The 25,769-nt window shown below is 34.1% G+C and overlaps 4 protein-coding genes across 11 annotated transcripts in view; 1 reads left to right on the plus strand and 3 right to left on the minus strand.

Annotated features, from left to right (window-relative positions):
• Positions 1-2,732, plus strand: part of Rab32 (RAS oncogene family member Rab32) — a 32,649-nt gene extending 29,917 nt beyond the window's left edge. For 3 of the 4 annotated variants that reach the window (XM_081995061.1, XM_081995062.1, XM_081995060.1), the window contains exons 2-5: positions 1,719-1,929; positions 1,993-2,174; positions 2,230-2,373; positions 2,436-2,732. In XM_081995061.1, the coding sequence (XP_081851187.1) occupies positions 1,719-1,929; positions 1,993-2,174; positions 2,230-2,373; positions 2,436-2,540 (642 nt within the window). In that variant the 3' untranslated portion in view covers positions 2,541-2,732. Of the gene's footprint in view, positions 1-209; positions 774-1,718; positions 1,930-1,992; positions 2,175-2,229; positions 2,374-2,435 lie in introns of those variants that run through there. The other variant, XM_081995059.1, reaches the window with a different exon arrangement.
• A 362-nt stretch (positions 2,733-3,094) lies between these two features.
• Positions 3,095-14,383, minus strand: Ssdp (Sequence-specific single-stranded DNA-binding protein). 3 transcript variants are annotated; one of them, XM_081995055.1, is made up of 12 exons: positions 13,786-14,383; positions 13,403-13,475; positions 13,285-13,346; positions 13,144-13,228; positions 11,537-11,578; positions 9,454-9,537; positions 9,216-9,392; positions 9,110-9,158; positions 8,146-8,175; positions 7,487-7,677; positions 6,804-7,172; positions 3,095-5,813 (listed from the first exon to the last, which is right to left on the minus strand). In XM_081995055.1, the coding sequence occupies exons 1-12, from the start codon at positions 13,839-13,841 to the stop codon at positions 5,802-5,804; spliced, it is 1,230 nt and encodes a 409-aa protein (XP_081851181.1). In that variant the 5' UTR covers positions 13,842-14,383; the 3' UTR covers positions 3,095-5,801. The 3 variants fall into 3 exon arrangements, with proteins under 3 accessions (XP_081851181.1, XP_081851179.1, XP_081851180.1); XM_081995053.1 differs by having other exon boundaries at positions 3,095-6,071; positions 13,786-14,382; XM_081995054.1 differs by lacking the exon at positions 8,146-8,175 and having other exon boundaries at positions 3,095-6,071; positions 13,786-14,382.
• Positions 14,384-15,379: 996 nt separating this feature from the next.
• LOC145739731 (uncharacterized) lies at positions 15,380-18,007 on the minus strand. Of its 2 annotated transcripts, XM_081995052.1 has the most exons (7): positions 17,524-18,007; positions 16,970-17,203; positions 16,807-16,917; positions 16,659-16,745; positions 16,432-16,601; positions 16,200-16,357; positions 15,380-16,134 (listed from the first exon to the last, which is right to left on the minus strand). In XM_081995052.1, exons 1-7 carry the CDS (start codon positions 17,561-17,563, stop codon positions 15,459-15,461), a joined length of 1,476 nt encoding a protein of 491 aa, XP_081851178.1. In that variant the 5' UTR covers positions 17,564-18,007; the 3' UTR covers positions 15,380-15,458. The 2 variants fall into 2 exon arrangements, with proteins under 2 accessions (XP_081851178.1, XP_081851177.1); XM_081995051.1 differs by having other exon boundaries at positions 16,432-16,745; positions 17,524-18,002.
• A 119-nt stretch (positions 18,008-18,126) lies between these two features.
• On the minus strand, positions 18,127-25,734 carry mon2 (Mon2 homolog, regulator of endosome-to-Golgi trafficking). Of its 2 annotated transcripts, none has more exons than XM_081995033.1 (17): positions 25,578-25,734; positions 25,333-25,463; positions 25,144-25,272; positions 24,634-24,816; positions 24,205-24,576; positions 23,947-24,144; positions 23,607-23,856; positions 23,356-23,500; positions 22,860-23,272; positions 22,529-22,798; positions 22,209-22,472; positions 21,805-22,153; positions 21,586-21,748; positions 20,122-21,503; positions 19,372-19,794; positions 19,167-19,249; positions 18,127-19,113 (listed from the first exon to the last, which is right to left on the minus strand). In XM_081995033.1, exons 2-17 carry the CDS (start codon positions 25,450-25,452, stop codon positions 18,941-18,943), a joined length of 4,917 nt encoding a protein of 1,638 aa, XP_081851159.1. In that variant the 5' UTR covers positions 25,453-25,463; positions 25,578-25,734; the 3' UTR covers positions 18,127-18,940. The 2 variants fall into 2 exon arrangements, with proteins under 2 accessions (XP_081851159.1, XP_081851158.1); XM_081995032.1 differs by having other exon boundaries at positions 25,529-25,724.
• Between the last annotated feature and the right edge of the window lie 35 nt (positions 25,735-25,769).

The following is a 25,769-nucleotide window of genomic DNA, read 5'->3' on the forward strand; positions in this document are numbered from 1 at the left end:
CGAGTTTGATTTAAAAAAGTTAATTGTTTTCTTTTTAACTTTAGTGTGTCTTTTTAACATTTTTAAGACATCTTTAAATGATAATATTCTATAAAAAAAATAAAACATATAACATCTAATACAGGTGCTAGTACTCTCTATTATAATCCCACTATTCTGGGGAACTAATCACCTTACCTTAATATTACAACGTCACATGAAACCTAAAGTAATGCAGTGTCAATTGAGCAACGTAATCTCCACAAGTTTGTAATGCGAGTAAAATGAGAAACCAAAGTGAACTGTCCGAGAATAAAACTGAAGAAGCCAGAGCTCTGACAAAACGCATTAAAAAACTGGTCATCCCTCCAAAATCACCGAAGAGTGTTAAATCAAAACGTATAAACTCTTTAATTAGAAAGCTGAAGTTACAGTCAAAAAGTGTGCCAGCTAGAGCAGAATCTGCAGACATTTCCAAGTTGGCTAGTACTTCGACTCAATCGGCAACAGAAAGACAAACCCCTGAAGGAGATGATGATGATAACTTTGCTTTAACTAATAAGTCGGCTTCAGAAACCAATTTGCAAGATTCTTGGAAAAGTGTGGATAATTTAAAGAAAGCCGGAATAATTGCTTCATCAGTTGATAAAAGCGAGGTCAGTGTTGATAATTCAGAGTTATTTTACGTTAGTTCCGAACCTAGAAAGCGTATTTTGGAAAGGACCAAATCACTGGAAAGTTTAAGGAAAATGCCTGCGTATGGAGAACTTTTCATAGATTCCTCCACACTTGGGGTAAATATATATTAATAGAGTATAGGTAACACTTTTAATGGATCAAAGTAACAAAGCGAATACTTTGTCACTTAAAACCAACAATTTTATCATTATAAACCATTTCATGTAATTAAACAGTTGCAGGAAGCTTAAACATGTAAATAAAAAACCACCCACGGAATTGAAGGAATAAGGAACCACAGTAGTTCACTCTGCGCTCGACCTTTGAGCTTTGTCAATGTCTTAATTAGCACTTTCGTTTCAAGTGTCTATTGCATACACATCATTTATAATTCAAGAGGAAAACATATAGGTATACATTTTAGAGTATGCGGTTTTATCGAGATACTATAACTAACTGAAATCGGATACATTTGTCAAGGTTCCGGAAATCGATATAATGATATTATTTATCTCCATTTTCCACTTTATGTGAAAAGCGGCATTTACGTTCTTACTCTCCTTTTGCTCTTTTAATCTCGTTTCGTTCTGTCTGTCTGTAGAGTGGGGAGGGGAGTGTAGACCCACAGCACTTAGGCCACATGTGACCCATTGTACATTCTTCCGAGTTGTCCTCCTAGGTTACCATCCATCTACTATTTAGAAATCGAATTTCAAATAAACATCTGTTTTGCATAGAAACGAAAATTAGACCAAATTACAAATTCAGAATTTAAAACAAAAAAAATATCAGATATGCTTGAAATTTCGAAACCACAGTTCGTAATATTATGGTGAAAATTGAAATTTTCGTTTAACCGAGCTGACATTTTACACCACATCTACCGTCTGTTTCTAGCAAAAATTTTTTTACAAACAATAATTAATTTAGGCTTTGTCATATTTAAAGTCCCAAAATATTGTTTCCAAGGAGCATTGTTTGTGCTAACTTGACGAACCTAATCATCCTTTTATTATTGACCTAATACAATTTCTGATAATTTATTACTAATTTATTTACAGTCAAATGCAAATACAAAGAAACCAAAAGACCACCTATACAAAATTCTTGTTATTGGAGATTTGGGCACTGGAAAAACATCCATAATCAAACGATATGTGCACAGGTTCTTCACTCAACATTACCGAGCCACCATCGGAGTAGATTTTGCTTTGAAAGTATTGAACTGGGATGAAAACACCCTTATACGTCTTCAGTTATGGGACATAGCTGGTAATTTTTTCCTGCTCAATCGGAAATTGCAGAACCCGAGCCAAAAGTATGCATCGTTTTCAGGTCAAGAGCGATATGGAAACATGACAAGGGTGTACTATAAAGAGGCAGTGGGTGCGTTTATTGTATTTGACGTCACCAGAAGAAATACTTTTGAATCTGTAGCAAACTGGAAATCAGATCTAGACTCTAAAGTGCAACTTCCAGATGGGTCACCCATACCTTGCGTTTTACTAGCTAATAAAGTAAGTTGTTACGGAACTATTCCGATTTTATTATTCTATTATTTGATTTATATAGTGTGACCAACAAAAAGAAGGTTTGGTAACAAACCCAGCCAAAATGGATGAATACTGCAATGAAAACGGATTTGCTGCTTGGTTTGAAACCTCAGCAAGAGACAACATTAACATCGACGATGCTGCAAGATGCCTTGTGGAAAAAGTACTATTTTATCTCTATTCACGTCGTCTAAATTTACTTTTTTAAAATTCACTCCATTACAGGTTTTGGAAAAGGATTCCGTTATTAACAACGATAAAAAAGGGGATCAATTCTCAATTACGGGAGATTCAAATTCTCAGACAAATGCGAATAAATGTTCCTGTTGACAACGTCTACGATGCTTTAGCTCAACACCTGTTAAGTGATTAATGTTAAGTGTATTAATGTACTTTTAATGCTTATTCTCCAATATTTTTAGGGTTTTAACTAGTTTTAATAATTAAGGTGTTGCAATATGTTTTTAATTCTCAATACTGGTTCAACTATACCAATATAAATTCATGATAATATTATTTCTACATATTTGTATTTTCTTACGTTCGAAATTACAAATTTTAACCCTAATAATGGCCACCAAGTTTAATACGAAATCCAACAACAGTCGAATCGCACATAAATCGTTCATCCGTACGTAAGTACAATATTGATAAATAACCATTACAATCTACTCTTACATTTTCAAAATATGTATGTATGTACGTAATTGTTGTTAAAGTTAAACAAAAACTTAAAAAACTTCCGTATTATGCATCTGCAATTTGTGGACATTGCCCCTTTTGTGTACTTTCCTTTTATAGTCTGCTTTAAGCAAAATAAAATCTATATTTCCCAATTTACTTGGAAGAAACATGAAATAGGTAATAATTAAAACAACTGCAGGTAAACTTTTGATATTTATTATCCATACAAAAAAGAAAACAATAATATTAATAAAATTCACATTTTCACATTAATTTCATATCACATCATGTCAACCGTACACACAATCGCTCCCATTCGAATAATCTAACTAATAGTCTAAATAAATCAATTTAAGTATATATTTTAAGAGAATATTTTATAAATTAACATCTTAGTCTAGTTACGGTCCAAGATCATAAAATAATTACCAATAAAATTAAAACTTCTCAGGTGAAGAGGTACATACATAGATCAAGAATACATATTGTACCTGTATATGTCAATAGAATTACATTTTTTGAAGAGAAATCTCCTGATTTTAACATTTTTTTTCCTATTCCATGTATTTACAGTTTTTTTAGCATCTCTTATCACCCCAGACGAATCCATTTAACCTCGTACGTTAATGTGATGCGTAAGTTTGAAGTTAGGTGGTTTTAATTTATAAGTAGAACCAAGCACACTGATATTGGCTTATTATAATAAACTAACTTAGAAAGGAACTTAAGTGGTTAAAAATGTTTCTAATTTAAACCCACAGTAGCGAAGTCAAAATGACTAAATTGTTATTTGCATTTGACTTACAATGCTTTAAAAAATAATAAAAGAAACAAAACACACGCCTTAAGCACTAAATCAAACAGGCTAAATTATAATACTGATAGACACTTACACTTAAGTTACACCGTAATAAATAGCCTGAATTTACATTACGGAAAATATACAGATCATTTGTAAAATAATTAACCATCCCTACGCTGACATGGAAATTTATGTTTAGTTTAACAAAAAAAGGAGATTGATTTTTCGCAGATCTATGATACTGAAAAAGCATTTTTAAAGATTTTTTTACATATTTTATATACAGAATATATACATACAAAGTTGTGTAACCCAATCGATACTGGTTATCAAATCACTTTTTCACTTAGACTTATTCTTCAACTAAATAAGACGGATGTTTTAAACTATTTTACAAATTTGTATACCTATGAATCGACCGGATTCGCCTAGCTAGGTGATAAAAAGTACATTAAATCATGCCATATAGAAACTACAGTCATACAGTTTACACTGGGACTTTCAGAGGTTTTCCTAAACACTTACATTGTAACATTAATAAGTGTCTTGTAAAAAAGAGTTGTTTCAATTCTCTAGTATTTAAAAACCCAGACTCTTAGAGATGTCAAATTGTCAAAATGGTGCGTTAATAAACCTGCATAGAACGGTTTGTTAGAACTTTAATTGACCTTGTTTACCAGTAATGTAACCTACTTAGAAATAGTAAGTAGGTTATTTTACCTTTAGTAGAGGTCTTAAAAGCAAACATACACAAAAATAATTGTGCTAAAAATATCAATCAACATCCGCTAAATATGAAAGTTGTAACTGGCAAAAAAATATTTAAAACTATTCAAGGGTTCCAATTAAAAAAAATTCTATTTACAACTGTCAAAGGAGGTAAAACATTACATTTGTACGAAATATGTAGCAACAAGACATAAAACGATATAAACCCAGGTACTGTCTTGATTTAATGATTTAGAACAATACTTGATGATTTAAATTTAACATTAAGTATCGCAAAATTTCAAGCAACCCACAAAAGTTAATTTTAATAAAGGAAACAGTCCTAGTTTTGTTGATACTTAATATGCAACCAAAACGTTTCAGACATCGATAACCTAAATAGCGAGCCAACGACCAGGAAATGCAGCCTTCTTAATACGCGGTATGCAATGCATTAGCTGCTGTGTTATCTTTGTTTTATCTTCTTTTTAAATAAATTATGTAGCAGTAGCGAGTAGAAGAAATAAGTCATACTGTTGCGTCCAGGATGCGTCAAGAGTGGATGAAGACAAATTATATGTTAAAAGAAACAATTTTTTTTATAAAGCTTGCCATAAAAACAAGAATTTCTAGCGTATCACATGTTCGTCTCATTATTGACAGAGGTCAGGTTTTATGTTATTAGTGACACATAGAATTATCTCGTTGTATAACACTTCATTATTAGTGTTCTTAATTATTATTAGCTACTTTTGAAAGAAAGTAGCATTAATGTAAATACGATTTAAACACACACTGCCAGATCTAATCCTGTTTTTTGTGTTTGCACTCCGACTTCAGCAGAGGTAGAAACGAAAAAGCAAAAAGGCCAAAAAGCAATCGATTCGGAACTAATAAGGACTCGCGCTTACTCATCTTAATCAAAGGTAAAATTAATTTAGCGTAGTTTTCTAAAAAATATGTTGGCTCGATAATAAATCATTCACATTTTTTATATTATGACGTAACCACAACACCACAATGCACACTTAACCATAACCCTTGACACATTTATACCTAATAGATTGCATATTAAAATAGATTGCAGTTTAACAGTACCTGATGTTTTTTAAGAAGCAATAGTCTCAACAGAAATAGGAGGAAAGACATTTGTTTAATGCTGGCGTAAAGAAGAAAGCATTTCCTGATGGCAAAATAAAATAATTTAACATCTCTATATGTGCTCTATTATGAATGTAGTAAGGAGTAGGGGTTTTAAACAGCGACGTTGCCATGATTATTAACGTATTTGAGTGGTCCAGCCCGCCTAGGCTGGTGGACAAAAATAAAAGTGTGTGAAATATTCGGGATGAAGGAACTTGACATGTGCGATCTGTCCTGTGGTCCCTGGTCCAGAATCACAGGAATATCTGGAAACAAATAGAAGAATGATGACTAGTGGCGCGGCCCGAAGAAGAGTTGGTGACTTTTGTTGCGCTGCGAACACACCACCGCCCGTGTTAGTAGGTTAGGTCAAGGAAGAGGCATAGTCCACCAGCCTATTGTGGGCCAGCCGAGGTGAATTATTGCATGAAATACTCAGGATGATCCGAGTCTTTCTCAAACCTCTTGGCCTCTTCTTGCATGCTCTCTTTTATTTTCAAAATAGCAGCCGATTCCGTTTGGTCCTGGAAGGAAAGCGACCTTTAGTGGTTAAGTGTCAGTCTACTGAAGCGCAAGCACCAGCACCATTTCTCTTCTTTTATTTTATATTGCGATTTAAAAAGGTATCCGAAAGTAGAGCTCTAAGAATTTGCAGCAAATAAGACAGAACAGGACAAATCACTAAAATGTATACTCACATATAAATGAATGTGGCAAAATTCAGAAATTATTTATCATTTAAATCTGTTTCAACTCACAACGAAATTGTGGTGCTAGAAAACTTTTCGCCTACATCTCTAGCATATGGTCGTAAATAATGACCGCTTGCATGCAACTCGACTTCGTCTGAACGCACTAACTATTAGGGTGATTGTTTAAAGATGCTGTACATTTCTAAAACGACTGGGCATTTAAACATATATTTCGAGTGCAAGATTGCTGAAAATTGAAAACTCATAGCATGACATATTAATACACGCTCAGTCTCAGGAAGTTACTCAGAGACTTTCAACTTCCTTGACCTAGTGATACCTATAGTAAGTAGTCTCAGCCAAATACTACCCAACTACCGATTACCTTAATATGGTGCCACAACTAATTCAACTTTAAACTTTTGAGAAATACAAGATTAATGGTTCCACCTTTAAATTCCCAAAAAAATGTTCAAACCAAACGATAATGGATGCAGGAATAATGATACTTTAGAATAAGCAAACACAAAAGCGGGATAAAAACCATAATTCAGGTGTACTTACGTTTTCACCCGGACCTCCGAATCCTCCAAGGTTGTAGTCACCCATTCCGCTCCCGCTATCCTCTCTAGGAGTCCCGGGTCCACCATTGGCTGGAGAATTTTTCATCCCATCCATCCCGTCGCCGTTCATCACAGGTCCCATCGAATTAGGGCCCATTGGCCCCATCGGTCCGCCCGCGTCTGGTCCTCCTCCCATTTGAAAATCACCCGGCATATTCCCTCCTACGGCCGGTTTCATTAACGTGTACATATTTTCTCCTCCTGAATTACTTGAATCTTGAGGACTGGGCATTATCGGCGTACCTGGACCAGCCGGACCAGCTGAACCCGGCGGACCTCCATAGTTACCCGGTGATGATGAAGAATAGTTCTGTTTTAGATTACAATCATTTAAAATTTAGTTCTAATTTTTCAAGATAAATGTTAAACTATTAATTCAAAAGTCTTAAAACGTTCGAATGCTTAAGATAATATAAACAAAATTTTCAAGTTGTAAATGATGGTTCAATAAATATGTTTGCTATTCTTCTCGATTTTAGTCTAAAAATGTCAAGGATTATCATAGATTCATAGCAATGCCTTAAGTATTCGGACGATTTGGTAAATTATTTTCATTATATTTTTTTATTAAAATATTTTTACAAAAATAGTGATAGTATTATCAAGAAGAAAAATCTTTCTTACCGTTGAAGTATTGGGTTGCCATTGCGGTCGTCCTCCAGGTCCCCCCATGGTCATTGGAGGCATGGGTCCACCAGGTCCTAGACTACTATTGGGTGGTGGCCCCCGTAGTCCAGGCCCGTAGGAGCCGGGACCAAGAGGGCCCATCGATGGGCCTCGAGGCGGATTCATTCGGTTCATAGCTGCCGGAGGACCTAGGGAAAATCATTTTTAACATGTTTTGCACGTGGCAATAAAAAAGCGTGTTAGATGTTGTAGCAACGACACCACATGCTAGCACAATTAAATAAAACCCACACTAGTAGAATAAATTTTGACTGAAATGAATACTTTATCATTAAACATATTTTACTAATGTAGTTGATTTGGTTAGTAAAGCCTACCTAAGGGTCCCTTACAATTTTTGATAGTGAGTAAAAGAAATAATTAGTGCAATTTTATATTGTTTTTACTAATGCTTAAGATAGTGGTAGGTGTTAATTTGACAATTATATCATATTATAAACATACTCTCTATTAGATTATTAAAACAAAAAAATGTGCGGGAGTTTTTATCATAATAAGTTTAGTTTAAAGTGGGACCCTTGTGGAAGATTGAATAAGCAAAGCAAGCAAGAAATGTTTGCATATGAGTTTGATGGTGAAGGAGAGCATTTGCCTACCTTGCCAACCTACAAAATCTCCGCCATCACCTGGAGACAAGAAAATAGATGCATTACATGAGGCATTTCATGAAATGGACTTTCATGCTTTGTGCAATTTGGCTCGTTGGAATTAATTTGTTACATTTTTATTTCAAATATTACTTTTCACTATTATATTATCTTTCATATTACACCTTACAGCCAAAAAGTCGCGCAAAGCCTAAAAACCACTGTTAAACTGTCTACTGCGTCATGATGACTTCATGGCAAGATAATTATGTCAGGTTATATTTACGCTAAATCGCAGCAACGTAAAGTAGCCTTCTCAGATTCAATTACTTTGGCAAGCCCTGTACAATGTTGGTAACTACTTTACACGCATTATAGTGTGCCTCACTTAAGATGAAATCACAATAACGTAATTTTATTACCTTTTTAAATAACCTATATAAATTGTGACAAAGTATAATATATCGCTTGTGATTTATTCTTGATGGTTGTGCCTGACCCTGAACAGAATTGTTGTTCATATAACAACAAAATAATGAAAAAATGGTAAATAAAGTTCACATAAAACCTCTTGCATGAGATTGTACACATAGTATGGGAAACTCTTCCAAATACTTGTATATGTTTTCGTTAATTCTCACCAAAAACTAATGTTTAAATGATGCGTTTTATAAAGCTATTTTTGTTAATTGTACCAGACATTAAATATTTACCAATAAAGGTAACATATGGATTTGCCTTCATCCTAAACGAATCACACTGTATATTGTTTCAATTACTAATTCAAAAACTATACTAAAATTTAACAACGTAACGATTAAAGTAGTTACCTCTACAATATTTTGTTAGTAGTTACTCATTCCAAATTTGCCACTTTGTGACTATAAGGTGTTAAGTTAGGTAATCCAATTAATCAAAGAATTTTAGTAGTAAGTGTAATGGGTTCAAAAAACGTTCAAATAAATCTTGTTACCTTGCCGTGTGGGATCCATATTATTCGGCATCAAAGGTTGTCCAGGAGGCTAAAATTGCAAAACCTCAGTCAAAAGAAATCTTAATAAAGATATAGAGGTTCTTACTCCATTAAAATCGCTTCCTATTTGAGGCATTCGCACATTGGGTCGTGGTCCTGCCGGATACCTTGGATTCATAAAGGCCTGCGTTGACATAATATTTGAGTGAGGGGGTGGAGGCTGTGAGTGGGGCGACGGTTGGCTTGAAGGGTGAGTTGGAGGTGAAGGCCTCAAAGTTGAATTCTATATTTTTTTAGGACCAATCAAAATGAAATTTAGTTTTGTTTAATCAAAAAATACTAACCGGAAAGAATCCTGGTGGAATGGGTCCTCCAGGCATGCCATCAGCAGGCATTTGTCCCAAAGGGCTTGGCGCTGGGCCCGTGTTCTATAAATGCAATATTCTTTAACACCATGGCATGTTTTCTAAAACTAGTACTATTGACAGCATCAAGTTCAGAATTCTATTTAAATTAACATACTTTTGCTGAATTGTGAATTTGTTTTAACTAGATGTCCAATTAGGGGATAAATCAAGAATGGATAAGATTTATTGAAAGAAAAGACAAAACAAAGCCAAATCTAGAACCAGATAAGATTGTAAACAATATTTATACCAACAAACTTATGTAAGATGTCTTCATAGCCGCAAAAATTTGAAATGTTGCCAAAGAGTTAGCTACCAAACCAATGGCCATCAAATTAATATAAGTTTCTTGAAACTAATACGGTTTTATTGTGGTTCATTTTGGCACACATTTTTTCAATTTGGGACGTCATTCCAATTTTGTTTGAATTTCAGTATATATTGGGGTACAAGGATGATTTTTTGAACTGATTGTTGTCAAAGAAAATGTAAAAGAATGATCAGACCTAAGATTTAAGATAATATTCTGATATTATTTCCGAACTGTTTTTAGTGCTTGAAATCCAGTTTTAGACACTCGACAATGGATTGCAGTCTGAAAAAACAAATTTAAGACTATTCGTAGTCACGAATCTTGAATGTTCAGTGTTAAGTAACATTCACATAACATGCAGTGCATTTGTACGAATTTTGAACAGTTAATAATTGACAAACATTGAACAAAAATACGCATGTGTCAAACGTCTGAAATGGCTCTCCTTATTGGTTGCTTGTATTAAGATGGCAAAACGTAAGAGTAAAAGCTAAAAGCTAGATAGGTTTTTGCACTACTAAGTTATTAAAGCATAAACCAAAATTAGTGCTTTGTAAATTTTTGATATGTTAAGCTGAATTCATAGTTTGAAGTCCGCAAGAAGTAAGAAGTAAGCAGTAAACTGAATTAAAAATAAACAATATACTTGTAGCACTTTCATTCATAGTTTGACAAATAAGCGCAAGCCGCATGAACCGCAAGCAGTAAGCACCAAGAAATGAATCATTTTCATTTCTTACCTTGCTTTTTACTGCTTCGTGCATCGTCGGCTGCCTATTTCACCCATTCGTGGGTTTTCGAATTGTCATTTGTCAAGTATCTGATCTTTTCTGGTTTTCACTTGGATTACTTCCAGCTACTATGATAGAATAGTCATCAACAAAATCCATTTTCCGTAAAATTCAGCAAACATTTAATGAATAGAATAGAAATAAAAAATTCTAACCAAATCTATATTGTAAACAAAAAACTAAACTGTCAAATAATCTGTAGTCTGTCAGTTTACTAACGTTAAAGCGTCGAACTATGAATTGAAACATTTGCGGAAGGCTACTTACTACTACTTCTTGCAGAATTAGAACTATAAATCCAGCTTTACAATGTGTTATAACAAAGTTATTCAAAAACAAAAAGTAATGAAATATTTAAATGTGGTACAACGAATTTTATTGGCTTAACGTCAGAGCATACCAGGATTTCAGTTCACTGTTGCCATGTGTACTGAACAATAGTACGAAACTAATTTTTGTACAAAAATATCAGTACATTTGAATGTGCTCTGTTCTACTTCTCTTGTGATACATTGTACAAGCTAACCTAAATGTACTCTCAGTAAATTTGGCATCAACGTCTTAACAAATAATTTACGTCACAAATTTGGGAATGAATGCGTTGCGATTTGGCGCACGTTTCACATTACGAGGTTTGGTTGTTAATTTTAGGCTAAACGGAGCATTTAAAAAAAATTTTAAAAATGGAGAGTCAATTAGAAAACACCCAAAATTGATATGCTGTTATTTAGAAAATATATGCAAGTACTCTATTTACAGTTATTCACAGTAAAGTACTAATACTTATAAAATAAAAAATAATGGTTGAAGGAAAGTAAAATGTCTACAATTTTCAGTTAACCTTAACTAGAACAAACAATTGAAAATTGGCTAACAAAAATACTTATTAATGCAATAACATGTATTATAAACTTACATGTGCGATTCCATTGACTCCATATCCAGAATTTACAAAACCCTACAAGAAAAAAATGTTACATGATTTTGTACATTTAAAAAACAGGCGACTATTGGCAACGACAATGTGGCAACGTGGGCTGGTTATATGGAAGACTTCATTTATTTGCCAGGCAAAAACTCTCTCTACAAAACCAAGAAATTTAACTTTCTGAATAGGAGGCTGCTAAATTCCAATGGTAAGGCTGTTCAAAATTCTTGTAAAGCCTTGTAAAGAATTTCCACCTAATTCAGTTAAAGTGGCTGAAAAGATGCAAGAAATATGAAAACCATGACCTGGACAATGCAATTAAGTTTTTGTTTTCATTAGTTAGCAAAAGATTTTATAAAGGTGTTTTATTGTCCCCATTGTTATATCTGACCTTCATAAATAAAAACTATTGTGTTCTTAGGGCTCCTAATATTTGTCTTGCAATGGTACTGCAACAGTGCATTGTCGTTTCAATCAGGTAGGTACCCAATCCGTGGTATAATTTGGCACCTGCGCCATACCCGACGCAGCCTACCAGTGAAAGGTAAAAATAGTCCGCGGTAGTTAACAGAATAGAAAGCCGAATCATACAATTTTTAACTTGCCTGTACATTTTCAGAAATAATGAACCATGACTTTTAGATTGTGTTCTTGTGGAGAAATTTTTTTTCTCATATAAAATGTAGCAGATCTCGCAAATTTTTTAGTTGAAACAATCGTTAGCAGTCTAGCTTAAAAATTAGTAGTAAAACACAAACAAAAAAACCTTTAAGGTCTATTTAACTTGGAATACCTAATTGTGATTACTTATGCTAATTGCAGCATAATATTATTCACAATGTTCGCATTTTAAAGTAAAAGAAACTCTAAATCTAGATGGCACAGTAAAGTGTCAGAAACAATTAATTCCTATAGTTAACTTAGGACATAGACATAGGTACCTAATTATTATTGAAATGCGCGACTTTGTAACACGCATTATTGGGGTAGTACCAATACTAGATTTGAAAGTAATTATTAGCATGATTCCAGTAAAAGGATTCAACATTCAACATTTTTGATAGGTACTTAATATTCTCAGAGTGTAAACGTTTTTGATGAAAACGCGAGAGTTTTGGCAAAGACGGGTACCTCTGAAAATACAAAAAAAAGATACAATAAGCAAGAGTACCTAGGTACTCAAGTTGAAATTTTACCACACAAATTCAGGTGACTGAATTTCAAAACTACGATATCGTTGTGTCGAGCCGGTAATAAATAGATAAAAAAACCTCAAGGTCCTCAAGTTAGTCCGTAAGAATGTCGGCCAAATGAATACTTAGCGTCGAAACTAAAATAATACGGTTATCAGACGTTTAATATGGAGAAGGGTACAAATGAATGTGATACAGAGGTTTTTGCGTGTGACGTTTAACGTAAATGCACGTGTACAGTGGAAAAACTTAAAACAAGAGTTTTTAAACAGATTCAGTCATAACCAGTACCGAATTGGACGATTACACCTGGTCAAACGCGTATATTCGCGCGACGTTGCCACATTCTCGACCAAGTATTGATCCGTTGAAAATAGGAGGATTGAGAATTCAGATACTCACGTAATCGTGGAAAGCTTTGGCTTCCGAAGAATGTTCACAAGTTTCCCTCCTTTCGGGGGCCGCACAGTACAAATCCCAAAATACGCTATAAATAAAATAATTAATATGTTTGTGCTAATATTTATGCGCTCTTGAACCTACCACCACCAGGAATGCAGAAATCCTGGAGGTTCCCCTAAGGTTATGTTCTTTTCCCATCGGATCTAAAAAAATGTCTTTTTGAGCTCCTATTTCATTTATGTATTTAGGAGGATCTTACCTCTGACAGAAACGTCTGGGCTGCCTTTTGTGCCCCAACATGCAATAGATATTCGTAAACGTACAAAGCCAACCTGTAGATGAAAATGGTTTTTTTTCAATTAAAAATAGAATTAGAAGCATTGAGCTCATTGCACTATAAGATTGTTTTGCGTGTGGGTCGTAAGCTACCCAGCTTTCCAAGGATACTGTGTATTTTAGTGTAAACAATCAATTGGGCTACCAAGATTTTCAATAAAAAATCTACTAGTATTAAACTTTTTCAGAATCGCAAAAATGACCCCAATTTATAGGACCGAGATAAAATCTGTTGGTGTGGAAGCACCGCAAAATACATATAAACGAAGAAAATACGCTTATGAGTTTGAGTGAAAATGTACTTACTTTTCTCTGGCCTGTGCATCGGACGGCACTGATGATCCTTTTCCTTTAGCATACATTTTAAAAATAACAAATAAATGTGTATTTGAGCGAACGTAACCTACATGCAGTGTTATTTAATTACGAGATTTTATTTACACACTGTGGTCCTACATGATAAATACGGCGGTTCATGGCTCTATTCCACTAGACAAGCTCACAGTAAGGTCACTTCACGCGTATAATCATAATTGTCAAGATTTCGTGAACACACCGCAAAATAATCCCAATTTACACAGAAAACCCGACACAACACATCGAATTATATTTCTTGCTTGACGCCGCTACACAAAATCATCATTCGGATACCGAGGATCGGGCATGCGTTTACCCGAACGTCCCGTTACAAAATGACTATCGCATCAGTGCTTCCTTTGTTGTCTTTTACTTAACAAAATTAACGAATTCACAATTACAATATATAGAAGACCATGTAAAGTTCACGGCAATAATTTTCAGACAGGTTAGAGCCTAAAGACGCCAAAAACCAAAAATACTCTATACTTTACAATCTAACTGTATGTATGGCAACGACCCTATTTGTTGTCTGTACTCTGTATTCTGTAAAAGCGAGGTATCCAATGCGCATGGTTGAGGGGGGTAAAGCTCAACCAATCGAAACCTTTATTGATGCTGAACCGATTACGGAATGGAAAAAATGCTCTGTACAGTCTTCTCAAAATTTCAGCTAGTTATTTCCATTTTTTTAAACAAACACCCTCTCTACTTAAATTTATGCTCGACATACAGTAATTCAAATAATCCACCTATTGTATCATATTTTTACATAGTCATAGTAGCTATAAAGTTTTTTATAGACGTGGCGCCACCTAGTAACTATATTTTATAGTACTCAAGCTCGAAATTCTTACCGGTAACCATTTGCAGTCCTGTCCAAAATAAATCCGAATTGGAAGTTTGAATGTCAGATGTCTCTTGACGTCGAACGTCGGAATTTATAAGTTTGAATTGGCGACCGTATAGTCCGACAGCTAAAGGTATATTTTTTAATAGTTTATAATTTAAAAGGGAATTTGGAAATTATATTTATTCAGATGTGTCAAAACGTGTGATTTTGTGAGGTCACTTCCTCATGCATCAACCTAACATGTCGATCTCCAAAGAACAAGAAGCGAAAGTTTATAAAAAGTTTTCACAATCATATTATTAAAGTTGTTGTAGTTCTAGCAGAAGTCATCACTGACATTTGCTGTATACTAATTATATGTATAAATCCTCAAAAATCGTCCGGTCAAAATTTAAAAAAACTAATTATATTAGTCCGTATTCGAGATATTTGCATTTAAAGTATTCGGTACCATTTGAAATCTTCTTGGAGACTGAAAACTCAGCTCATTTCTCATTGCTAATTTTACCAAAAAACTCCAAGTTGTTCGTGCGTTATTTAAAAAGGACCATTAAAAAAAAAACTTTGACTCCCTGTATTTCTGTTTTCGTCTGAGGTAAGTTGTGCTAAATCGAATCATTTTGGTCTCAGAAATCCGCCATTAAATTATTTACCATTACTTATGGGACACCCTGTATATGAAAAAAGTCATAATTTATATCCATATATTTATTTTATATTATATATTTTATTTATGTATACCCTATATTTATAAAATACATATATGACATTAAAAGTTTAATTTCCTTACAAATTTCTTGGGTTTAGCAGGTACATTAGGCGACTTCTTCACGTTTTTGGAACAAGTTTTCTCATCACCCATCACGTCAGGCTTTAGCAACACCATAGGCTTTTGGTCTTCCATTGTATTGCTGCCGGTTATTCTTGATTCGATAGTGTCAATCAACTTGAAGTCGTTAGAAATGTTGTTTTGAATGAAAAGTGAATCGATTTTGAAATTTTCTTTAGGTGGACTGGCTTGAAAAGTCTCCAGTTTAGAATTTCTGGAAAAGGTTTCCAAATTTCTGTTCGGAGACTCAACCATAGAAAATCGGTGTCTTATTATTTTTACTATAGCGTTTGAATGGCTGTTTGGAGTAGTTGGTTCCATACCGTTTTTCTTTACACTTTTCCAGGCATAATTCAAATTAATCTTGTTAGGTTTGCAATTTTCTAATTCAGAGGTTTCACTATTATTGTGAACATTTTTTTTTACTGGATTACGTACTGAAGCTAGATCATAGTACGTTTGATCATCAAAAAGCTGCTCATTGCTGGAAACTTCCTGGTATATTTCTTCTGGAACACTAGACGATTTGTAAACGCTTAAAGAATGCGGTTGAATCGGAAGTTCAGGAAGTGGACGTTCATTTTCTTGTACGGGTTTCGAAACAACGTAGCTTTTACTATGTAAATCATAGGACACATATATTTAATTTAACCCATATTAGAACAGTCTGCAAAAAATTACCTGTCAATTTCGTTATAGAAGTTTTCTTCACTTATTGGTCCTTCACATATCTCATAGATTTGTTCAGTGACATTTTTTGCAGACCTCACTGCTTTGTCATGTCTTTGATTAATACTCTCAACCCAATGTAGCATATCTTTATGTGTTGCAGCTGTAAACTGATAAAATGACACATGATATCAGACCATTATATTCACTTTTACGTAAAAGGTCAGTAAATAAATTCACTTACATTATAACTATTTCTTTCAGAATAAAATGAGAATACTTTAAAAGATGAAGCGATTTTAAGATTCTTCTTCACACCATCTTTAGTGAGATTAGCATCGTTAGGCACTAGATCCGCGTCATCTTCCCTAGCTTCGTATTCTTGTAAGTCTAAAGCGCAAAAAGGTTTGGTATCTTTGTAAGACCAGTATATAAGCAACCAATTCTCAATTACTGCGCTGTATACTTTACAAGATCTATCGATAATGCTGAACATTTTCTTGCGTAGCGATAGAGTCCCTTGTTTATTTTGTGGTGATATTTGCTTTGCTGGTAAATCTGCATAATATGTATATTATTATTCCCATTAATTTGATGAAGCATTCCATTATATCAACACCTTTAAGTGGGCATGGAGCTTCTAATATGCTTACGGTCTGTTGGGGTATTACCGGCGGAATGCAAGTTTGTTGTATTTCAATCAATTTATCTGGAAGAGGCGGTGGAAAATCTAAAAAATACTCATTATATGAAAATGTAATTATAAATTTGAAAGTCCTTACCAACTTTAGTATTCCCTGACATGTCAACGTAACTTTCCACTTCGTTATTAATTTTAATTGATTGACTAATAAGTTTGGAATCGACAATATCATAGTATTGATCATTGTTCTTTGATGTGGCTGCCTCTATGTACTCTAACTGTTTTTTAGACCTTTCTAACAGTCTTTTGGCTTCTTCTTTTTCACCATGTGTCAACTCATTTTTTTTTTCTTTTTTAAGAAATTCGCATATATCTAGAAAACAAATATATTATTATTGTTTACACCTTAAAAATGCACGGACTGAAGTTATTAAATGGACAAAACACTTTAGGTCATTAACATACAAAAACAAAGGTATTAGCACACGAAAACAGCTACTAAAATATACAACACAACTCTACAATGTGTTTGTTGTGTGTATTCTCTAGGAACGTATGACATGACGAAGTGTAAACATAGGCAGAAAGACCGTAGTGGTCGATAGTTAGAAATAGTTTAGTAGTATTAGTTTTGAAATATATTATTGTTTTTTGATATAATTGAAACAGTTACTCCACACTTATTGCCTATACCTGTAAGTAATGAATCGATATCCTCCAAAGCTGCTGTCATCGCATCAAAAATATGATCGAACTACTACATTTACGAGCACTAACGTACCAAGACGAAACCCAAAAGAAACTGATGTCGACGCACCTGTATCTTACGTCTCTGGAATAAGTATACTCCCCTGCTGAGTTGGTATTTTTATCGTTTACACCCAATTTCACTTTTAATTGAAAATAATAGGCTAAATTAACTAAGTTATTTTAAAGACAATACTACACTGTACCATATTTGCTACTGAGATATACCTTCGAACGTACAGAACTGTTGTGTTCACAGTAGTCAATTAAGTTAAATTTTAGCCTAATTTCATATTGTTTGTCGGGTTCTTTATGTCGGATACCATATAAAAAAACTCTATCATTAGCGTGACAGAACGGATGCCAGATGGTCGTCTAAAATACCCGCAATCCATAGACAAATTATGAATTGCATTGAGCCAAGTTGATTATTTGTAGCTATATTGAGCCAAGTTTGATTATTATATAAAAATAGCTTTCTAATTTATTCATGGAGAGAATGGCATACAGTAATAAAATATAATTATAATTAAAATAAAAAAATCGAAATATCTTTTGATTTCACTTTTTATTTTATAATAAGATTATTAAATATTATCTATTGCAAATAGATACAACGCAACTTAAACAACAATTTATACAAAACAACCTAATTTGCTACTGATGATAATACCGCGTACAATATTAATAAAATAAGGTACCTAATACGATTGTACAACTTTATTACAGTGATACATACTCACTAGCTATGACATGACTGAGTTCTAATGATTCCAAGAAAGTCGCGCTTCGTATTTTCTTCTTCAAAACTTCACATAGCTCATTTCCAATTTTACTACAACACTAATACTAAAAGGTATAAATTATCTTGTACTTCAGCAGTCACCAGAGCGCTCTGCTTTTATATATATATGACCAAAAACCAAGAAAAAATACAAACATTTATAGTAATAGCGAAATGTAGTGTATTATATTCAAAATTGTGAAAATACTTGATTTAAAGGAACTGAAACACCCTGTATAATAACTAAAACCCAGCTTAAATGAGCGTATATTTACTATACATACTTGTTTAATTTTAGAACTTATCACAGACAAATATACACCTAAGTAAACCAAATAATTTTTAAGTAAATTACTGCTGGTCACTACATTTCTTAATGGTTATATAGATATAATCATTCAGTAATTAGAACAAGCGTTAATATGTATTTATAGACATTTACTAACTGTGGAGGTTATATATATTTTGTTATACATTTTACTGCAAATATTCAGTGAAATTTCACAGAAGGAAAGTATTTGCGACTTACTTTTAAAAATGAAAAAACGCTTAGACATATTTTTACACCATAAATGCAGCTTACAAAATTGAGTTTTTTAGGGTATTGTTGATACTATGAGGGGGTTGAAGTAAATCACAAAATTGCAACAAAGCTTCTCTTAAGGGCCGGGAAACTTGGGTCGATGTAGTAGTAGTGCACTCAACCAAATATGGGTACAAAGAAATCAATTGCTCCCATGCTTTGTTGTCATCTGAAATTGAAATTAGTACAGAAAATACTAAAAAATACAAACCAAAACTATACCTTTGACAACAGAAGATTTTTTCATTGAAACTATTAGAGTTGTTAAAGCTTTCAGCACGAAGGAAATCTCAGACAGACGATACCTACAAAATGGTTGTTTTTTATTTACCACTATCCAACGTTAAACCTACATTAACTTCGTTATATAACATTTATAGGTTTTCAACGAAATTAGACTAAATTCATTAGAAACTACATATCTTACCTGGGTAATGGACATTTTCCACTCAACTTTTCATCCTCAATATATTTTTTCAAAACCTCCTCAAACCGATGCAACAATGAGGTCACAGCTAGTTGTCCAGCTAGACCGTTGCTTTTTTCATCAGAATTCACAACCAAACTGTTGTAGTCTCCATCTATAAGAGAGAATTGCAGCAAAGTTTCAAAGCAAGATTTTGCAAAGTCCTCTCTAAGAGTAAGTTCGACGTCACCGTCACTTTTCACATTAGTAGCCGAGTGGATCGATCCTTTATTGAGTAGAATCACTACTTGCATTATGAACTCTTTTGGTATAGTATTAGAGTAGGGAAGTACTTCGGTCCTTAAAAGTTCAATGATCTGGCAGTCGGTTTGTTCGTCAGACACCATTTCGTCGAGGCCTTTTTCACCAGGACTGGGTGCACAACTGCCAATGTAATAAATAAATAAAATCTCTCGATAAAGTCACATATTCTGAAATGAATAAATGCTCAAAATTGAATAATTTTTCGAACTGCACACGTCAAATAAAATACACTTACATAAGTCATTTTACACAACAATTAGACATTAAGACCATTTACCGTCAAATATGATAAATCACTATTAAAAAAGTTTCATTACATTCATCTTTAAGTATTTATTAACATTATTATGTTTTATATTAAAGTTATTTTTTAAAACAACAAATTGAAGTTTTCACGATTTACAGTTATTCCTAACAGAACAGAAATGAAAATAATACAGAACTTACTTGGTCGGGAATAAAAAGTCATTTAAAGTCTCAGCCAACTCACTCCACATCTTAGAAAATTGGTTACCATGAGACCTGGCAACTTTTAGTCCCACTTTAAGGACCGTAATTAAACAGTTAGCTGCCAATTTCCATACACTGCTATTGACACAGTTGTATTTTAAAGCCAGAGGTGTATGCAAAGTAGCGATTATTTCCTTTAAAATATTTCCACTTATAACATCACTAGTATCGGCAGTTTTTTCGTATAAAGCTACCACCATGTTAGTAGCCTTTTCCCCGAATGGGATATAATTCATTGTAACCCAGTCGGAGACCTTAGAATGTCGATTTTCTACTTTGGCGTAGCTGGGAACTGAAGACGTGAATTTCGAAAAGGTCAGAAGGAGTTTGAAAATTTCGGGGATCATTTTAGTGTGATTTTTCTGCAATACTTCTTTTTGTAAAAGTTCCATGGCATGAAGAACTCCATCGTGAAGAGGAGTTAAGCTGACGTCTGAAGATACTGATATGATGTAAGGAGAGGTTTCGCCAAATACTGGAACACACACTGAATTGGTCAACACCACCCCTAATTGGCTTAAATCTTCCAAGTTAAAGTTATCTTTAATATGCTGAAATACGTTAGGAAATATCTGAACTAAGGCAGTCAAAAAAGACTGGCTAGGAAGGAAATAATCTTCAGCATTTCCAATTTCAGGATTTTTTACGGAACTTGTGGCTTCTGTACCAATTTTTAACCAAATTTTCCAAGCAACATTCCAAATATCTTTGTTTTCTACTTCGGCCGCTTGTATTTTACTTAAAAACAAGACTTCTTGGAATGACTTTAAAGCGGCAATGCTGACCTCGTTGTTCTTGCTTAAAGCTGAGTTTTCTATGAATTCCAGCAAAATGGACCAAGCTCTCCCAAAGTCTCCCAGCGCTTGTAAAAGTTGCCTTTTAGTATTGAAAACTCGCGCTACTCCTGACAAAGTTAAAACTTGAGTTTCAGCCCACTGTTTCTGAGCAGTATTTCTAGAATGGTGGATAAGAATGTTTCCGCCTGCATCCACTTTTTCGCTGCTTGCAGAATTGGACAATCGCTTTACTTTGTCCAACAAAGGGAATAAAACTTGCCAAATCATAACTTGCCACGTAGACTGTTTTAACAGTCCACCGTGGGCAGATATTGTAGAGAATAAAGTTTGCCCGGCTGATTTCCTGACAGCTGGACGACTGTCCACGCATAACTCTCCTAGTCTAGCATAGAGACACATCCAAAGTTTGTCAAATCCGGGCATATCAAGTGTACCAGGAAAATTTGGAAATACTGTTGTGTCATCTAGTAAAGTTTTATTTAGCTTATCCTGGTTTTGATGGAAATAATCCGATATGTTCCACTAAAATAATATTAAACTAAGTAAGAATATTTTTTAAAGCACAATAACAAAATACTGTATCCCAAAATAAAGCAAATATTACCATTAATCCTACGGAAGTGAGAGATATGTTTAACTCCTGCATTTGAGATCCAAACTTGGCAACCGTGTCTACGCATTGAGGTAAACAACGCCACGGCATAATAGGTAAAAAGTCTGTTATGACCAGTTGAAGGCATTGGAATGCAATCCTAATTAAATTTTCGCTGAAAAAAACAATAAAAAATTATTGAAAAATAAACATTTGAGATTCAAAAAATACCCATGTTGGTCGCTAACTGCCCCTATAATACCAAGAATCAAAGGCCAACCATGCGACAAAGTTTCACCGTTAGTGTGTAAAATTTGCAGAACACATTCTAGTTGTCTTTGTCTAACGTCTCCATGAGGTACTAAAGATAACTCGTACAACGGCCCTAAGAGTAACGTTTGTAGCTTGACGTTATCTTTAAGAGGGACGGCATGTTTATAAGATAAAGCAGACTTCACCAAGTAAGTTATAGCTTCTACACCCCACTCGCGCATGCGGATGTGAGGATGTCGGCAAACCTCTAGCAAATGATTAGTTAAAGGCCTCCATAGAACTTCAACTCTTCCCATGTTGACTAATCCTGCAGTATTCGTTTCAGAGTAATGTTCCTGACTAACATAACATTGAGAACCAACCTGTTTCAAGTAATTTAGCCACGGCGAACAAAGAAGGCTCTCTATTAGAATAAGCAAGCTCCATAGCTTCTTGGGATAGCTTGCACAAAGCGTTAATTAAGTGATGTAAAGCGACGTCGTCTAGAAACTGACTGGACTCAAAAAGTTTGCTTAACATGGCCGATAATACCGGCAAATCGGCCATTACCGATGTTGTTATAACTGCGTTCGTATCTGAAGATGTCCGTCCAGCTTTTAAACTTCCTCCAGTTGAGGGCTTCAAACCTTTTTTTTTCAAAAATCATTGAAGACCATTAATTACGTAAGTAATGAACTATTACCTAATATCCAGACTAAATGCTGCAAAGTAGTAAGAACTAAATGCCAGGAACTTCCTAAAATACTACCATGACAATGTGCCAAACTTAGTAAAGCTCTCATAGACTGTAAGTTTTTAGAAGTCAACATAACAGGTCCTTGATGAGTGCCTGCTGGTACAGCAGAAGTAGGCAAAGGGGTTCCAACTGCCACAACTTGCTGTCTGAAGTCATTCTCCCCATATTGCATTAACATATTTTGTAGTTCCCCATGTCCTTGCCCTCTTGAACTGACTGCGGTTATTTAAAAAAAAAATATGAAAACATTCCTAAACAATGCCAAGCCACCTGTTACCTTCATTGTTTCTTACTAAATTCAGAACAGTCAAAGCATAGTGTGGTGGAAGAGACGATTTGCAAATAGCTGTAATAAATGCATCTCTAGGAGTATTTAACTCCAAAACTCCGCAAAGTGAAGTGTAAGTTTGCATGGATTTCAGGATGTTTTCTGTTATAGATTCTTCAGTACTAGCGTCCACTAAGGGACTTAAAGCAGCAAGCAAACCGCACCAACTCGAATTTATCAGTTGGCAGTTCAGTTCTTTACTGTTTTCCTTAATTAGGTGTTCTTCAGACACATCTGGAGGGACCTGAGGGCTTATGGTAATCTGTAGGGAGCGGACTATCTCCATTAAACAAGCGTAGGCCACTGATATACCATAACCGTCTGGTACTACAGGTGGCTCAACTTTATCCAGCATTTCCAAACTAAAAATAAATTAAATAGTTATTTACTGAGTTTGCAACTTTATATTATAAAATTATGACATAAACTTTCAAGAAAAACTTACAAACAAGGTTTTGCTTGCCCTGTAGGAAATATAATAACCAAAGGTAACCAAACTCCCCTTAAAAGAAAACCAGGTTGAGGTGAAATTCCAGGTCCTATAGGTAACCCTCCTAAGAAAACTGGAGGCTGTGTTTGTGTAACTGGCACTAAAAAATACCAATAAAAAAATAACTGCTACCCTTTATAAATGATTATGACAGCTCTTCAAAATTTTAATAGTCAATATTTATTTAATATTTTAGTTTCACTTACTGCCAGTGTTTAGATGTAACTGTTGACTGACAAACAAAGATTGCACATAAGCACCTAAAGAATTAACAATATCTTGAAAAATACTGGTGGTATGTTTCCTTAGATCATAGCATTCACAAAATGACACTAATAACTCAGGCTGAATTGTCATTCGGTGAAGTACCTCCAAAGCCAAAGAGCGTTGCCATGTTGGTTTATCTGGGTCCAGAAATTTTACTATTAATGATAGAAAGATTTCACATTCAGTCACCTAAAAAAATTATTCATTTCAAAAATATATTTTAAATTCTTTGTTCTTATAGTTAGATTAGGTTAAATACTAGTTCAGTAGTTGACTCACCAAAAGACTGTGATACTTTTGTATGAGAATAGATACAACCCTTAGAAGTCTCATGCTGATAGGAAAGTATGGTTTTTCAAATGAAGTGGCTTGTTGAACATTACTGGGCATATTGCTGCGGTACTTTATGTTAGGTGAAAATAATTTTATAACCAAAGCACACACTCTTTCCTTTAAAAGGAAACTAAACTCAGGAAACTGCAACAAGATCATCACATACACATATCATATTCAATCCATGTTCATTTAACCAATTACCTTGTAAAAAACTTGAAAAAATTGAGTTAAAACAGATTCCAACAATGCAAGTCCAAATGTTCTAGTCATTTCAGTCATACCAATCAACCAGTAAGGCTGATCAGCATTTACAAGCTGCACTAAGTCTTGGAATAGCAAAAATGCATCTCCAGCACAAGGTGGCAGTCCTTTAGGAGAAGTACCACTTGGAGTTTTCAGTTCTTCAAGGTTTACAGCAGGTTTTTCCAGTCTGTTGGGGATTTTGGACAGTTGCTCTTCTTCAGCAACCACACGTTCAAATACCAAATATACTAATTGTCTTACTGTTGCACCTGCTGTATTTATTGTGGTTGAATTTTTAGCAAAGTGCAGACGAAAACAAAGAACAAGAGTCTGTAACAAATTTCTTAGGCTAAAATTTAAGTACTTTAAGAGATAATGAAATATTACCCTTGCTAAAGTTTCACCATGCACTACAGTGTTTGTGGTGAGGAGCAATAAAACAGTTTGCAAAATTCGTACTTCTTCAATGCCTGATTCCATAAGTGACCAAAGGGCATCTGTTACATAAACAGCCCCTTTTTGATCAATCAGCTGATGTGTAATCAGCTTTTGCATTATTTGTAAACAAATCTAGAAATTTATTTTATCCATTTACTAGTAAAAACATTGTGATGTTCTCTTTACTAAAAAGGCAATAAGTTGAGAACCAGAGATGCTCAACATAAACTATTGCACCTATAACTGTGAGAAACTTAAAATTTGATTTCAAATCTCTAGCACTACATATATATGTTTAATAAAATTGACTTGTTCTGCTTCTCTCCAGGAGATTACTCACATAAACTGACAAATATTTGACAAGTCCATCCCTATTACCTACATACCTTAAGAAATAAAGAAACCATTGTTTCTATATTTTAGCACTCCCTAAAATATATTACCCAGTCAGTAGCTTACCTTTATAAGTTTTACATCTTTAGTTTCACAACCTTGTGATATAGGATAAATAATTTGATTAATAAGAGCATAAACATTATTTTGCTGGGTACTTGAGTTCTTAAGCTTTCCAATTGCTTCCTCAGATGCCTACAAAACAAGGCAGTTCATAAAACTATACAAAATCCCCTAAATGATTTGAGTATTCACCTCTTTGACTTGTGGGTATTTCTTTTTAGATTCAGAAGATAAATTCTTGAAGTCAACTTGTAAAGACTCCACTAAGTTTGAACTTAATTCCACAGTGCTTGTACCTCCCTCTGATGCCATTATTTAGATAACTAAATTAAAAAAATTATAATAATATTAACACATACTGATAGAAAATATTTGGATGAGCTGGCACCTGTCAATTTGTCACTATAAATAAAGTAAAAACATAGATTTGTCTTTACAATTGAATCTTAGCTTTCTGCAGAAATATTGAACACTTGAACTTCAATCGTTTTTGGGGCATTTCCTAAACACCATACATTTTTTTTTATAGCATCCACTTTTTCTTCAAGCTTGGAAAAAATCAACCTGAACCTATTAAACATTGTCATTAAAAACAATACAATCATGAAGTTAGCTTATACAAATATGGT

This window comes from Ips typographus, unplaced genomic scaffold (assembly GCF_016097725.1).
Source record: "Ips typographus isolate SLU unplaced genomic scaffold, UJ_Ityp_2.0 IpsContig35_part1, whole genome shotgun sequence".
NCBI classification, from domain to species: domain Eukaryota; kingdom Metazoa; phylum Arthropoda; class Insecta; order Coleoptera; family Curculionidae; genus Ips; species Ips typographus.